Source organism: Suricata suricatta, chromosome 2 (assembly GCF_006229205.1).
Source record: "Suricata suricatta isolate VVHF042 chromosome 2, meerkat_22Aug2017_6uvM2_HiC, whole genome shotgun sequence".
In the NCBI taxonomy this organism is placed as follows: Eukaryota; Metazoa; Chordata; class Mammalia; order Carnivora; family Herpestidae; genus Suricata; species Suricata suricatta.
In genome coordinates, this window is record NC_043701.1 from 146155712 (window position 1) to 146172995 (window position 17284).

At 46.4% G+C, this 17284-nt stretch overlaps 1 protein-coding gene across 1 annotated transcript in view; it reads right to left on the reverse strand.

The window, feature by feature from the left end:
- Positions 1–17234, reverse strand: part of ANTXRL (ANTXR like) — a 27772-nt gene extending 10538 nt beyond the window's left edge. Inside the window, exons 1-9 of the mRNA XM_029920005.1 lie at positions 16787–17234; positions 7748–7819; positions 6547–6618; positions 3226–3307; positions 3092–3125; positions 2009–2088; positions 1864–1932; positions 1444–1524; positions 1290–1350 (exon numbers count right to left, since the gene is read on the reverse strand). Of these exons, the coding sequence (XP_029775865.1) occupies positions 1290–1350; positions 1444–1524; positions 1864–1932; positions 2009–2088; positions 3092–3125; positions 3226–3307; positions 6547–6618; positions 7748–7819; positions 16787–17061 (826 nt within the window). The 5' untranslated portion in view covers positions 17062–17234. The remainder of the gene's footprint in view (positions 1–1289; positions 1351–1443; positions 1525–1863; positions 1933–2008; positions 2089–3091; positions 3126–3225; positions 3308–6546; positions 6619–7747; positions 7820–16786) is intronic.
- Between the last annotated feature and the right edge of the window lie 50 nt (positions 17235–17284).

The window sequence follows — 17284 nt, forward strand, 5'->3', positions numbered from 1 at the left end:
CCTGGCCTTAGCGCTTACAAGAGATCTGCTGGTGGGGGTTGTTGGAGACCAAAAGGGAGCTCAAAGGTGTTCGGTAATGTGCTCCGGGTTGCACGTCCATGGGCAGCAGAGCCAGATCTGAACACAGTTGAGCCTGAGCCCATGCTCTACTGCACTCTAGCCTTACAGTTAAGAGCACAGAGGCCTCGGGTCTGCATTGGGCTGGATCCAGCTGTGTGTGCTGTTACCAGTGGAGTAAGTGTGCTTATCCCTCCTCCTCAGCAGTACCAGTGCCCCTGATGAGACATGAAGCCTGTACACAAAGAGGCTTAGGAAGCGGGTTTCTATCACAAGTCACTGCCCAGGACGTCCTCCCCAGACTGACTCAGGGACCTCTGGAGGGGGAGAGAGGCCGTGCTTGTGAAGTTCCAGATATCAGGAACTTCCCCATATAACTAATGGGTGTGTTGTTAGCTCTGAGTATTTGTGTGGATGCCTTTTGTTGGACTATGTTCCTAGTATGATGCTGGCCGTTGAGCTGTTTCCAATTATTTTATTCATCCATTGACATAATCATGTCACTGATGTGGTAAATTACATTGATATTTCAAATACTGAATTGACTTGCATTGCTGGGGTGTTCCCTAATTAGTATTGATGTACTGTTCTTTTCATATGTTGTTGGATTCCACTTGTTAGCATTTTGTTGAGGGTTTTCAAAATATATTTTTTCTTATTTCTTAATCAAATTTTTGGTTTTGATATTTTAAAAAGTTATAACATTAAACCTATCGTGGTAATAATTTTGCAATGTTTTGTGAAATCATGGTATATTTAAACTTATACAGCAAGGTATATATAAATTATGTCAAAAACCAAAATAGGAGCGCCTGGATGACTCAGTCAGTTAAGAGGCTGGCTTTCGCTCAGGTCATGATCTCACGGTTCACGGGTTTAAGCCCTGCATTGCGTTCTGTGCTGACAGCTCAGAGCCTGGAGCCTGTTTCAGATTCTGTGTCTCCCTCTCTCTCTGTCCCTCCCCCACTCGTGCTCTGGCTCTCTCTGTCTCAAAAATAAAAACAAACAAAAACAAAGCAAAAGAATTACACACCTACCCACACATCATCCCTGACATCAACACCTCACAAAATGATACACTTACTTATATATCCAATGCACACTTCTATACAGCCACCCGCGCATACACACACCACACACTGAAACTGCATGCTCACCTCATACCCACCACACACACAGCACACACTCACAACATACGTCCCTGTGTTTACAACAGTGACTGCAGCTCTTACCTCCTGCACACAAACTGGAAGGCTCCACGCTTGTAATTTCAATACATAATTTACTTAAGAGCTGGAAGAGAAAGAGGAGTGGCAGGTCAGGGACAGTGCATGGGCAGTTGTGGCGAGATAGCACCCTATCCCTTTTCTCACAACCCTTACTCACTGGCTCCACGATGTGTTTTAGTTCCTTAAATCCATATTCCACTCCAAGTACGTGTTGCGGACTGTCTGCAATTTCCAACAGCTACAAGGGAGAGGAGGTGCCTTGGGTGCATGGATATGGGATAAGGACACAGAAGTCCCCAACCGAGGAGGCAGTCTCTTCCTTCCTGCCATGTTAGACTCTGTGGACCAGACCTTGGCCTCGGCCAGCAGCCCCCCATTAGGGAAGGGAAAGCCCTTACACCTGCACTTTGGGTGTGGAGGTTTTGACACACTTGTTATTCATTGCTGGAGTGGCTATCTGCTGTCCAGACACTAGGGGTAGGTTACAGGAGCATCCTCGGGCAACCCTGGAAAAGCTGCCTTTAAAAGTTCCCCATCTAAGCTCACAGGTGGCACCTAGTTACCTGCTTGGAATTACCTGGTCTTTCATATAGTCTTTTACACCAATGACGTAAACAGTTGACCCCATATTCCGAGACTTTGCGGCCTAAGAGAATTAAAGTGTTGAGTATAAATCACAAAATATGTGGAGCAAAATACTGGTAATGATGGGCTAGACTCACTTCGGACTTAGTCTCCTCAAAGGCCTCTGGCATCAGTGTTCCATCGGTCAGAGAGATAATCATGGAGGAAACTTTGTTTCCTGCAGAAAAAGTGAGTGGCCTGGTCAGTAAAGGCAGCCCAAGTGACCCTCTGTAGGGTCCCCAGCACTGCTCCTCACACCTCCTCCTCCAGAGTACAGGCACCCGAACCGAGCACCCACTATCAGAACTGCCTGGAGGGTTAGCAGCCCAGTCCTGGAGGGAGGAGGGGTCTTAGTCAGGACCTATGTATAGACGGCACTGAGCCCTGCTTCCTACTGAACTGTCTCTATGACCAGACATACAACCGTTGTCCTGAAAGTCAACGCCATTGACCTCACTGAACAAGCATCAGCCTTTCTGATGAGCAAATGGAGTGACAGCAAGACTTGACTGTACAATGCAGCTCAGTAGAAGACGTGGCTCTGGCTCAGGGCAGCGCCTGCAAGGAAGACCTGCTGTATCTGCAGGCCCAGGGTTCCAGAAGGTGAGGTCAGAGGCTCTCAAGCTGCAGATGCCATTCCCAGCCCCATGCCTTTCCCTACCAGGCCTGCATAGGCAAGGGCTGCAGCCCTAAACTACATGAACATGGTTCTGAGCAGAGCACAGCCATTTCCAGTGTTGGAGACACAGAACGACATCAACCAAAGGGAAGGAACCACAGGGATAAGGCGTCAGGGCCAGAGATGTGATGGAGACAAAGCGTCATCACAGTAGCAAGGGGGAAATCCAGCTCTTTTTTTCTGAAAACAGAATCCTGTCTGCTCCTGGTTTCCCTGGCTTCCTATTCTTGTTCAGGCAGCACAAGCGTATAGGTCAGGCACCTCGCAGTTACCAAGAGCCTAGAAGGTACACACATGATCCCATGTGGTTCTGACACATCACTGGCAGTGGTTTTCATCCTCATCGTACAGAGGAGAAGCCCATGGCACAGAGAGGGTGAGCACCTTACTCCAAGAGTCAGCACCAGGAAGGGGCTGAGAAGGGTCTGCACCAGATCTCGCTGAGTCCCAGGTCTGCCTCTGCCCCCACACCTGCCAGTAATGAAGTCCCCAGGCAGCTTACCTCCAGAGTTTGCTTGTCTAATCTGCTCATTTGCCTGCAAGGAAATGAAGGAGTGTTGAGGAAGGCTGTGGGAGGACCCAGGATACTCTAAGTACTCCATAAGGAAGAGATCCTCAGAGCTCTAGATTTGTTACCTTTTTAAACCCTTCCTGCATGTTTGTGGCTCCGGTAGGCACTGTATTCCGAAGTCTACTAAGACCATCACGTATTTCATTTCTGAAAAGACGAATCAGAAAAGGGGTTGTGGTGGTATGAGGTGATGACTATTAAAAAGAGCCCAAAGCTAACCTTTGTGCATTGCTGGTGGGAATGCAAACTGGTGCATCCACTGAAGACAAAATTATTTCGAGGTTCTTCAAAAAATTAAAAATTGAAATGCCATACAATCCAGTAATTCTACTACTGGGTATTTACCCAAAGAAAATGAAAACACTGATTTGAGAAGATACACGGACGCCTGTGTTCATTGCCCCAATATTTACAATGACAAAGGCATGGAAGCAGCTCGAGTGTTCAATGAGATAAATGGATATAGAAGATGTTGTGTATACAGTCAATGAATATTACTCGGCCATAAAAATAATAGATCTTTCATTTCCAACAACATGGATGGACCTAGAGGACATTATGCTGAATGATTAAGTTAGACAGAAAGATAAAATACTAGGGGTGTCTGGGTGGCTCAGTTGGTTAAGTGGCCAATTTGGTTCGGGTCATGATTTCACGGTTTGTGATTTCAAGCCCTGCATTGGGCTCTGTGCTGACAGCTCAGAGCTCGGAGCCTGTTTGAGACGCTGTGTCTCCCCCTCTCTCTCTGTCCCTCCCTTGCTTGTGCTCTCTCTCTCTCAAAATTAAATAAACATTTAAAAAAATTTTAAAAAAGAAAAAGACTATATGATTTCACTTATATGTGAAATCTAAAAAACAAAACAAAGAAGTAAACAGACAAAAATCAGAAACAGACTCATAAATACAGGGCACTATCTGATGGTTGCAGAGTAGAGGGGAGGGTGGGGATGGGCAGAATGGATGAAGGGCGGTGGGAGATACAGGCTTCGGGTTATGAAATGAAAATGTCACAGGAATGAAAGCTACAACAAAGAGAATATAGTCAAGGATGTTGTAATAATGCCGTGAGAGGACAATGGTAGCTGCACTTGCAGTGAGCACTGCATGTACAGGAGAGTCAAGTCACGGTGTTATGTGTCCCAAACTAATGTAAAACTAATGTGGGTCAGCTATACTTCAATAAAAACAAAACCAAAAACAAAACAGCCCCCAGCTGTCCTGGAGCCACTGTGCACTGTGCAGACCTGCCTGGTTGGGACAGAACACAAGTCAAGTAGCCTGGTCATGACCTTATTCCCCACATCCTTAATACGGACAGGACATAATCAGGCCTCCTCTGTCCCCCATCCGGTGAGCAGGGGGTGGGGGAGGCTGCTCTGCTGCTCCCACGAGTATGGCCTGGCCTTTCTCTGCACTCACCACTGTCTCAGGCACACTACCTGGGAGACCCCCAAGAGCCCTGTCCTGACAGTCCAGGGTGACTGTGGGGCACACTCATGGGTGTGCCACTGTGAATTTGCACTCACGGTGTGACTGGCAGGACTGCTAGCACCTATCAGGTCCCTCGGGAAGGCACACTTCCCTTCAGCAGGTAAGACTGAGTTTGGAAGAGGTCATCCTGCTGATAACCCTGCCCTGTCCCATCCTTCCCTGCCACAGACCCCTGAGGTTGGCTTGTCCCCCACCCCAAAGTGGCCCCAACCAAGCCACTTCCCCTTCTGAAATGGTGCCAAAGGAAGTAGCAAGCTGCTTAACAAGAGCACTAGGGCTCCTGGGCTCATGTGCTCCTGAAGAAAAAGGCCAAAAGCTGGGGACGTGGCTCCATGAGGTGGCAGGGCAGTGATCTGCTGGCTGCCACGGGTATGTAGCCAGGCAGCTGCTGTTAAGGGGGATTTCCCAGGTGGGACTGGGGCCTATGTTCAACCTAATCCCATGTGACAAGCTGAGCTGGCACAGCAAGACTAGGAGAGCGTGGACCCTGAGAGGGCTTCTCACTGTGGGGAGTGGAGGTATTGCCGTGGGGTCAGACCTGAGAGCCCCAGGTCTAGCCCTGCCCAGCCCAGGAGGTGAGGTCTGGCACCCATGGCCAGTGGAGGCAAAACCAGGTGCTGTCCTGCCCAGCAGAAGCACCCTCTCTCTCTCACCACATACTGGGAGATCTTCCTCCAGCCCTTCCCAGTGTCTGGCCCAGGAGCCCCCAAGCCAGGCATTGTTCTTGCCCAAGCGGGCTCTCCCCAGGGAATGTACCTCTCCAACCCTGCTCCCAGCCATGTCCATGGAGGAGACACCAGCTCCTTATCCCCTAGCAGTCCTTCTTACTCTTTAATACCTGTCTCAACCCCTTGGAGCCCCTCTGTCTTCCCTGTCCTCACCCTCCTTGCCATCAACCCTGGGGGCTTCCTAGGCCCTGTGCCCCCAGCTTCTCCAGAACATAGGAGAAGCCCCTTTTGGGTCATGTCTCCTCAGCCTACTCTGTCCTAGCAGAAAGGGCTCAGAAAGCATCAAGCAGGGTCCCACCCTTGCTCCCACATTCTCTGCAGACTCTCCAGAATCACACCTGTATCAGGCTCTAATGTCCCCTCTTGAATTCTCTCTGCATGCCAGGCCCCTCCAAGGCTCCCCCACCACAGGCCTCCTCAACTCCTAGGCAGTGGGGCATGTTTAGGAAGGCCAATCCCAGGCTGAGCCCAGCTTCAATCAAGGTTCTGTGGGTTTTGGGGAGCTGGCAGCTTTAAGGCCCTGATCTGAGTGTGAGCTGTCTTCCCAGCTGCACATTTCGCCCCTTCCCACCAATGTCACTCCATTTCCACTCCCCTAGGCCCCACTCCCACTCCTGAACCCTGGGTTGGGGAAGATGTCACTGTGTGTACTCTCCAGAGAGGACCAGGCAGGCCCTCCCTGAGCCCCCACACAGCTTCTCACATCTGGGCCCTCAGCCCTCCACCTTGGAGAGGGCAAAGGTCTTCCCCTCCCTAGTGGGCAGCACAAGAGTGACACACAACAGCAGGTCCTTAATGAAGGCCATTTTCATAAAGAAAACATACACCTGCTCCAAAAATCTTTTGGGAGTCCTCACATATACCCCATTCTAATAACAGGGAAGAATGTCGAGAGGAGGACTCAGGCAGGTGAAAGGCAAAGCTTAGAAGGGGGGTGTGGAGACGGTCTAGCTGCACAGGGTTGGCCATTGTCAGAGCAGCCAGGGGTCTGGGAGGGCGGGAGAGCTAGAGCTGGGTATCATGGTGTACAATGAAGGGAGTCCAGGCCTGTCCAGTAGCCTGCACACCAGTGGGCCCCCACTGTGATCTCAGGGAACCCATTTTCTTCCTGGCTGTCTCATCAGTCTCACCCACTGTGCCTGTCTTGGGGGCCAACATGGCACTTACACATCTGAGGTGAGTTTCATGACGGTGTGGCCCTCGGTGGAGTAGGTGATGAAGGATATCCGCATGTTCGGGCTGGGGAGAAGTCACATGCTTGTGAGAAGTCATCAATGCAGGCTGCAAATGATGAATGAGCAGCCAGGGAGGGGGGCATGACAGTTTCCCTGCCCCATCCCAATTCTGTAATTGTGGTCTGTAAGATGTGTGGCCTTCCTGGAAGGGAGGAGTGTCCCTCCTTACACTCACAACACCCAAGTTGTGTTTGTCTATTTGCCTGTCTCTCTCATGTGCACATGCATGTGTGCATACACACACACAGGCACTCACACCGGTGCTCACACAGAGAGGCACATGCAAAAGGAGATAGACATCTACACACTCCTGCAGGAGGGACTCCCACCTGGCCTCTGTTCTGTAACATTCTTTGGAGTTTCCCTGCTCTTCCTTCCTTTCCTGTCTTCTCCACCTCAACTCTTCTCATCTCAAAGAAGTTATTTTCCCCTTGGCAGCCATTCATATACATCCCACTCTTTCCTGCTCCTGGCCACTGTCTTCTGGTCATTATCCCTTGGCTAAATTGGTACCATAGGTCCCTAGATGAATTCCCTACTGCTCTTAACTCTTGTTCCCATTCATTTTACCCACTTTTGCCAGACTTTTCTTCTTAATGCACTATCTTAATCATGTCAGACCTCTAATCAAGAATCATCTGTTGCTCTCTATTGCTCACAGCAGGAGATCTAGGCCCTGAGGGCTGGCATTATAAGCTGCTGTGGCCATAACTCCAACCTGTTATGCACAACCTAATCTCCCAGCCCTTCCTTGAATTAAACCTACTCTGCTGCCAGACTCCTCACTCCACGAGAAGTCTCCTTGATGGTTCTTGTTATCCTGTCTTTCTCATCCATCAAAGCCTAGTTGATATTGTCATATCTTCTGAGAAACCATCCTTGAATTAACTGTTTCTTAATCTATTAGGTCCTCAAAGGCAGACTGTGTCCCCAGTCATATGGCCTAACTCTCAGCAGGAGCCAAGTAAAGCTCCTGGGGCCCTTGGAATCACTGTTATTTGTTTTTCTTGCTTCAGAACTTCACTGTGGGCTCTGTGCCCCTGCCTAGAGGAACTCCAATGTCCACCGAGTCCAAACAGCTCTGTGCTGTATTTAGCAGAGGAAATCACACTATTAACACAGAGAAGCCATACTTTTCGAACTTCTTGAGCAAATCTTCCACAAGGTTGTAAATGTCCATCCAGTTGTTGTTCACACTGCCTGACCTGAAAATGAAGAAACATGAGTGAGAGGGCTCCCCTGCGGGCTCTTCAGCAACCTCCTAATCTCTCCTCCATATAGCTGAAGTCTGCCACACATCCTCAGTGACTTCAGTGGGTCACCCTGGTGGTGACTTTCATCAGTATGAGTTATAGGAGACCTGTGTTCTTGGGACTGAGGGACTTTAGAGGTTGAAGGATTTCTGGTGGCAAACCAGGATACTTGGTCATGCTAGGTGGGACTGTTGGACAAGAAACAAGAGGGGGATGCATTGGTCGGTAAACCCTCCAGCAATTCTGATTTGCTGGCTCTCCTGGTTGCCCATTGTCTCCCAGATATCTGCTCCTGCCCTGCCCCTTGAAGGTGTGTGTGGTTGGGTATGAGGCAGAGCTCTTTGGCACCATATCCCTACAAAATACTCTTGGCTTTGCTTTCTATTATTCCTTCTGCTTCTTCTAGGCTATATCTAAAACTGTCAGTAGATGATGAGGAAAACAAGAATAAATGTTTCTAATGATGTCAGGATTATTATTCATGGACATGTACATACCAGGCACTTTACATTCATGATTTCCAATTCCAGAACAACTCTATGATATCAGCATTACTCCCATTTTACAGATGAGATTCACAGATCATGACATTTGCCACAATTTCCATAGTTAGCATGGATCTGAACCCAGATATAACTTCAAAACCCATGCTCTACCCATTGCACCCAAGCAGATCAGGGTGACTCTGGTTGAGTTGGACAATTGCTGGGGAGCAAATTACTAGACTCTGACAACCAACTTACTATGCGGACTATCTCAGAAGCTTCCATGCTAAAGTGCAGGACAACTTCCTTAATTAATGGTAACCCTTTTCACGCTCATTTTCATTACTTTTCCTTCCTGTTCCCCCCCCCCCCCCCGTGTGAAGAGGATCTTCCAAAGTAGATTTACAGGAAACAAGAGTCTTCAACTCACTTACTTACTCTGGGGAAGTTTCCAGTTTGTGATGATTTAAAAAAAAGGTTTAGACTCTAAGACATATACAAACATGAGTATTCATGGGCCATGGAAAATACCACAGGGACTTATAGATGCCTAGGAAGCAGGCACTATGGAAATCAGCTATGTGGGCTTCCAGCACAGGGAGCTCCAGTCATGTTCTAGTGACTCACTCTTAAATGAGGATGGAGAATGATTAGCAGAAATTTGAAGATATTGCTATCATTGAAGCTTGAGGCCAAAACACCCCAGTGATACAACTATGCTGGGTAAATGGAAAGAATGGGAAAAAATCACGTAGGGGAGCTGAGCTATAAGAAAGCTTAATTCTCTTTCTCCATAATAAGTAGTCAATAGAGGAGTAAACCTCGAATAGCAAAAACAGCATCAGTACTAACATGTTACTGGAAACAGAGCCATATTACCAGAAGAAAAAATCTACAAAATGATGGATAAAAGCACAAGTCCCAACTAATTGCTTCCTGCCAGAGACTTGTTAAGCTTTAAGGACACATGTAGGTTCAATGTGAAGAAATTCAAGATATTCCATGCAAGTGAAAACCAAAAGGAATTAGATAGTTATACTTATATCAGACAAAATAGACTTTAAGCCAAAAATGGTAACAAGACTCAGGAAAGTTATTATATAATGATAAAGGGATCAATACATCAAGAAGATGTAACAGTCATAAGTACATATGTACTCAACATCTGAGCACCTAAATCTATTAAGCAATACTAACAAATCTGAAGAGAGAAAAGATAGCAACATAATAATAGCAGGCGACGTCAATGCCCAAGTTTCAGCAATGGATAGATCATCTAGACAGAAAATCAACAAGAAAACATTGGAATTGAATCATATCATGGCCAAATGGACTTAATAGACATATATAGAACATTTCATCCAACTGTTGTAGAATGCACATTCTTTTCAAGTCCACACAGATTATTCTCCAGGATAGATCATATAAGAGACAAAACATGTCTTAGCAAATTTAAGAATACTTAAATCATAGCAGATATCATTTTCAACTACATGGAATAAAAAACAAGAGGAAGAGGCACCTGGGTGTCTCTGTTGGTTAAGCCTCCAACTCTTGGTTTCAGCTCAGGTCATGGTCTCATGGTTCATGTGATCAAGCCCCATATCAAGCTCTGCACTGACAGCAGGGACCCTATGTGGGATTCTCTCTCTCTGCCCCTTCCCTGCATGTGCTTCCCTGTGTGTGCTCTCTCTCACTTTCTCAAAATAAATAAATAAATATTAAAAAAGCAAAAGGAAATATAGAAAATCTACATTTATGTGAAAAGTAAACAACATACTTTTGGATAACCAATGCATGAAAGAAGAAACCAAGTGGGAAAAGAAAACCTTAAAGGTAATGAAATGGAAACAAATAGCAAAACCTACAGAATACTGCAAGAGCAGTTCCGAGAGGAAAATTTATACTGATTAATGCATATATTAAGGATATATCAAATAAAATATCTTAATTTACATGTCAAGGAACTAGGAGAAAAGAGAACAGATTAAGCCCAAAGTTAGCACAAGAAACAAAATAATAAAGGTGCTGACATAAATAAATTTAATTTAAATTAGAAATAAAAGAGGAGACATTGCAATGGATACTACAGAAATACACAGGATCATAAGAAACTACTCTGAATAATTACATACCAACAAATTAGAAAACCTAGAACAAATGGAATAATTCCTGGAAACACACAACCTGCCAAGACTTAAACATGAAGAAGTCTACAATTTAAATAGACCTGTATCTAGTAAAGAGATTGAATCAGTAATCACAAATCTCCCAAAAAAGAAAAACCTGGGACCAGATGGTTTCGTAGGTTACTGTGACTGAACATTTAATGAAGAGTTAACACCAATCCCTTCCAAATTCTTCCAAAGAATTGAAGAAAAGGGAATACTTCCAAACTCATTCAGTGAGGCCTGAATTACCATGATATCAAAGCCTGACAAATACTATAAGTACAGACCAATATCCTACAGGAATATGGATGCAAAAATCCTCAACAACAACAAAAACCTAGCACTGAATTTAGCAGCATATTAAAAGATTTTTATTCCATGACCAAGCAGGATATATTTCTGCAATGGAAACATGGTTCAACATGCAAAATTCAAGCAATGTAATTAATGAATAAAATAAAGTTAGCAAAATTAATATATTGAAAAAAATCCATACTACATGATCATTTCAATTTACGTAGAAACAGCATTTGACAAAAATCCAACATACTTCCTTCATAAAAATACTCCCACTAGGAATAGAAAAACATTCTATGATAAACATAATAAGTGCCATAAATGAAAAACCCACAGTTAACATGTTGATGGTGAAAGACCAGAAGATTTTCCCAAGATCAAAAGTAATACAAAAATGCCCAGTTTCATAATTTCAATTCAATGTAGTATTGGAAGTCTAGCCAGATCAATTAGGCAAGGAAAAAAAAAAGGCATTCAAATTGAAAAGGAAGATTTAAAATTATCTCTGTTCTTGGATGATATGATCTTACATGTAAAACCCCCCTAGATTCCACACACAAAAAACTATCTGAGCTAATAAAAGAATTCAGCTAAGTTGCGGGATACAAAATTAACATATAAAAATCAGTTGCATTTTGATATACACTAACAATGAACATTCCATAAAGGAAGTTAAGAAAATGAATCCATTTATAATATTACCAAACAGAACAAAAATACTTATGAATAAATTTAACCAAAGAGGCTGAAAACTAGTACACTGAAAACTACAATACATAGCTGAAAGAAATTTAAAAATTTTAATGTTTATTTATTTATTTTGAGAGAGAGAGAGAGAGGGAGAAAGGCACAGAGAGAGAAAGGTGGGGAGAGAGAATCCCAAGCAGGCTTGGTCTCACAAAGTGGGGCTTGATCTCACAACCATGGGACCATGATCTGAGCTGAAATCAAGAGTTGGATGCTCCACCAATTGAGCCACCTTAGGAGCCCTTATGGCCGAAAGAAATGGAAATAATACACAAATCACTGAAAGAACATCACATATTCATGGACTAGAAGACTTCATATCCTCAAGCTGGCAATACTAGCCAAGACTATCTACAGGTTCAATCCAATCTTTATTAAAATGTCAATGACTTTTTGGGGGGCAGAAACTGAACAATCCATCTCAAAGTTCATATGGAATCTTGAGAGACCTCAAATAGTTAAAATCTTGAATAAGAGAAAAGTTTGTGGACTCATATTTTCTAGTTTCAAAATGTATTACAAAGCTACAAGAATCAAAATAGTATAGTACTGACAAAAGTGTAGTAAAGACAGGCGTATAGACTAGTGGAGTAGAATAAAGAGCACAGAAATAAACCCTCGTATATATGTTCAGCTGATTTTTGACAAGAATATCAAGGCCATTCAATGTGTGAAAGGACAATATTTTCAACAAATGGTGCTAGGAAAACTGGATGTCCACATGTAAAACGAAAATATAGGGGGAAAGCTTCATGCTGTTGGATTTGGTAATGGTACTTTGGATACAGCAACAAAAGCACAGTTCATAAAAGAAAAAATAGATAAACCAAACTTCATCAAAATTAAGAACTATTGTACAATTCCACTTATATGAGTTACCTAGAATAGGCAAATTCACAGATACAGAAAATAGAACAGAGGTTCCCAGGATTTGGGAATCCTGGTGAATGGGGAAATATTGTTTAACATATACAGATTCCAATGACTTCTGTCTTCATCAAAGCACATAAGCTATGGCAGGCTTGGGGGTTGTAAGGGTCCTGAGAAGGGAAAAATAAGAGACATGGGATAGTTCACCAAAAGTGGAATGCAGATCAACAGATTGTCTTGCATAGTCCTGTTCTGTTCACCTGAGCTGGCGGAGAAGCTCTGAGGACACAAACATGCTGAGTACGGATGCTCTTTCCAGGATGCTCCTTTGGCTGTCATCCCCTCTAAGACCCTCTCACCTGCAGAGTTGCCTTACCTGAGAGCATGCCCTTCCTGAGGTTCCTGCCTGAAGTGACTGATGGCCCAATCATTTGGCCCAACTTGGGACAGCCCTGAGGGCACCTTTTAGCTCCAAAACTCCCCATGAATCAGGTGAGGCTGCTGTGTCTGCATTGAAGCGTCACAGAATCCTACTTTTGCCCGTTCCTTTGCACAGATATCGATGTCAAGGCATCCCTTAATGAGCATCCTGCACAGGCTTCATTCTTGGCCAGGATGGGTCCTGAAGCTCTGCCTCTCTCCTCTATGTCAACCCCTCTTCCTCCACTAGTGCCACACATGTGGGTGCTCCCTGGATTCTTTCTGCCTGTTCTCCTCCCAGTGGGCACACTTGCTCTGGGCTCCAATCTGTTTTTCTCCAGCCTCACAGTCCTCCTGGGACCTCCTAGCTCCTTTCCCTTTCCACTCCAGCCATGCTATCACCCTTCCCCTTCCAATCCATCCTTCCCAAGGCAGCCAAGAGGTGCTTTTGAAAACACAGGTCTGATCCTTCTTTCCTTTGATAAAAGCAATTCTTTCAACAACGTCCAGATGCCCTTGAGATGAAAAACACACTTCTATACGTGTGCAAGGCCTCCTTCTCCTCCTTCCCTTCTCCTCCTTCTCCCCCCTCCCCAGGATCCTCTGAGGGCCTCACTGCTCAGGCCTCTGCACTGGCCACTCCCTCAGCCTGGAGCTACTGGCCCACCACCTCCCTGGTGCCTCAGAAAATCCTGCAGGCACATAGCAGGGCTCACTAATTTTCATCCAATTTGATGTAGTGTATGAACAAATGAATAATGAATCTAATGAATAAGGTGGGAACAAACCACTCAAGACCTTCCTGCAGGTGACAGACTATGTTTGTTTCTGAAACCACTGTAGGGACCCTCTCAGCCTCAGGGACTTTGGAATGGGCTTTGGAGGAAGACATTACAGAGTTTCAGCTCCTGCTCCATGTCTTCCTATCTGAGGACTTTAGGGGGTCATTCCTGGCCCTGAGTGGTTTCTTTCTCCCTCACCTTGAAATAGGGGTAATAACATTTACCCACAGTTGTGAGGAAGACTCAATGCTGAAGCTGCTTTCTCCCTTATCCTTGTCCCCAGTCCAGAGCAACACCTGGCCTCCCTCATCCAATCTGTCTAGATTCTTCAACATAGATCCAGAATCTGGCCACTCAGCACCTCTACCCCTACCCTACTCGTCCACACCACCATTATCTCCTCCCTGGATCCCTGTACCAGCTCCCCTGCACTGGTCTGCCTTTGGGCCCTTCAACTGTGATCTTTTCAGACCAAGGTCTAATGGCATGCCCCCTCTGCTCACAAACACCTTCTCATCCCCCTTCAGCTTCCAGTCTGGCAGCCCTGCCTTCCCTGACCACCTCTTCAGAACAAGCCCACCCTCAGCACTTCCCATCCTCCTGCCCTGGTTCCCCCGCCCCGCTCCCAGCCCTGTGCTATTCCCATCTAACACACTACTTCCTCTCTTTTATCTATTTCATCTCTCATGGAAACTCCAGGAGGGTGTCTGATGCCTTATCCCTACACCCAGTAACTGACAGAGAACAGTTGTTCAGTCATTATTTGTGAATGGATGAATTGTTAAGGGAATGAATGAATTAACTGCTCATCACACGGGCGAGAGGTCCCAGAGAACCTTGGGGAGAGTCACCAAGCAGAGGCATTTGACCCCTACCCCGCCACTCCAGAGGGCACATCAGAAGAGAGCAGAGCCAGGGAGGAGAGGGGGCCCTTGCAGTGGTGGGGAGTCCCCAGCCCCAGGGTGCATGACTTGCCTTCTGTAGTAGCATTTTATAGTCATCCTCCACAATTCTATCTGATGCTGTGAAACTGCCTCCAAACTCCCCTTCATCCTTATCACAACATGGTGAGGTGGGTATAAAGATCCCCATTGTACATATGGGGACCCTGAGGCACAGAGAGGTGAAGCAGTTTGTTCAGGGGCCCATGACTGGTGAGTGGGGTCTGCCTGACTTGCAGACCTGGGGCTGCCTCCTCAGTGGTCATTACTCCCCTTTCTTCAAGAGCAGCAGGGAGAAGTGCCCTAGGAAGTATATCCTCACCCTCCAGGAATTTCTCAGCAAGCTGGCCCTCAAAAGAAGTGTAAAGCCTTCTTCAACCAGACTGAGTGTGCACACGTCCCAGGGAGATGGTGTTATTTCCCTGGGGTTGAGGAGTTTGCTATGGTTTCAGACAAGTCTGGTCTGGCAAACCACAGTTTAGCATCTAGCTGAAGTCCTCCTGATGACCTGGGGCTGGGAAAGGGGTGGACACCCTCAGCTCCTCCTATCTGCACAATCCAGCAGGATTCAGTCCTGACACTTGCCATTCTGGCTTGTCAAGACGGAATGACCCAGAGAAAGGCTGTCAACTCCCTTAATGCCTTTTACCTCCTGCCCTAATGCTTAAGAGAGAAATCATCATCTCCCTTGGTTGTGCCAAGTATTACTGAGGCAAGACCTGCCCAGCGCATCTCAGAAGTCCCTCCACAGGACAGTGAGGAAGGCTCCCAGCTCTGCTGGCTTTGTTTAGAAGACGCTGGTGGCTGGGCACACAGCCCCCTAGCCATCAGCCTCCATGGAGAATAGAAGGAATCAGACGGAGTACAGCCTGGGACGCTGCCTGCCATCAGGGCACACAGGGAGCCAAGTCTTGCTACCCCCACCAGCCTTGGGGCTACTTCATCCAGCCTCTAGATGCTGCCCTTTCCATGAGACTGCAAATGCAAATGCCTCCCTACTCTACATTCCAGGATGGCTTTGAGGATGACAGAGTGCAGTGGACAGGCTTTGGAAACCAAAATGTGCTTCAATGATATTATTGACAGTCATACCACTGATAGTATTGACTCAGTAAAGTTCATTCTTAACCCCACAGACAAGTTGCAAACGGAACCAATTTCTCCGAGCATGAAGATCTGTCCCCTTTTGAGGGCCCCAAGGTGACCAGCTTCCCAGGACAATATCTGGCCAGATCTAACTGTTCTGAAAGTGCATACAGACTGTAACTAGCCTACAAGCAGTTGAAGAGGAAAGCAAAACCCTTGACAGGAAAACAAAGGACTTTCTTCCTTCCTTCTTTTTTTTTTTTAATTTTAAAGTTTATTTATATATTTTGAGGGGGGCTGGGGCAGAAAGAGAGGAAGAGAAAGAATTCCAAGCAGAGCCCACTGTGGTGCTTGATCTCAAGAACTGTGAGATGGTGACCTAAGAGTCACCAAATCAAGAGTCAGACTCAGGCAGCCATCTGGGTGGCTCAGTCCGTTAAGCATCCAACTGCGGCTCAGGTTATGATCACACTATTTGTGAGTTCGAGTCCCATGTTGGGCTTTGTGTTGACATCTCAGAGCCTGCAGTCTGCTTCAGATTCTCTGTGTGTGTGTCTCTCTCAAAAGTGAATAAATAATAAAACATTTTTAAAAAAAGTCAGACACTTAACAACTGAGCCACTCAGGTGCCCCAGGAAAACAAAGGACTTTCTAAACTGTGACACTGTGAGAATGCCCAATAGGAGCTACACGTAATCTCTCCAGTTGGGTGGAAAACAACATAAGCAAGCAAAAAACCTCACAGCCAGAAACTGGAACCCAGCAAGCTTTTAACATCCGTTGAGAAGGAACTCCTAGCAGTCTCCTGCCTCTCCAGCTATTTAAGGGACATGCAGGCCACAGATCCAGGCCATGCTGGCGGGGAGACTGAGAACCACCCAGAAGCCCCATGGCAGCTCTTTTTCCTCTCCAAAAGGAAAAGTCCCAGAGAACAAATTTTGGGGGCATTTCTTCTGCTTCAGCAACAAGGAGTGACACAGAGGTCCCTTGGCTCTGACCAAGGTTATCCTCCATCCCTCCTCTCACAGAAGGTGGCATTCCTTTTGACCATGACCTGCCCCTATTGACTTCAGGGACCACACCACCCTGGGGCCCTGGGTAGGGCAGGATGACCACTCACTTATCCAAGATGAAGTAAAGGTCATATGAGCTCTGGCAGGAATGCGTTGTTTCTTTTATCCGGCTCTTAAAGGGATAGTGGCCCCGGAGGTGGTGGATCATGGCCCCATCTGGATGGAAGTGGTTGAGGAGGGTTCTCCTGCTCAGACTGAGGCCATGCAGATCCCTGGAGCCCCTGACGTTGTGCTGCAAACTTCCGGCTTTCATCAGTGGAGGCCACAGCACCAGCAACAAAAAGAGCGCAGGGCCTGGCACGCCCAGGCCGTGACTCCCCATTTTCCTGGCTGCCCTCCTGGAGCTGCTGGACACTGGCCACTTCAGGCAGCTGTCTCCAGGGACTTTGCCTGTGCCCTGGGGCCTTGGCTCCTTCCAGCACTTTTCCAAGGAGCACTTCAAGCTTCCCCTTGCTACCTGCCCTTTGGGTAGAAGAGGCAAGCAGCTAGCTCTGGGACAATGGGCCCAGTACCTCCTGGCCCTTCCCCCGTGCCCCTAGGGCAGA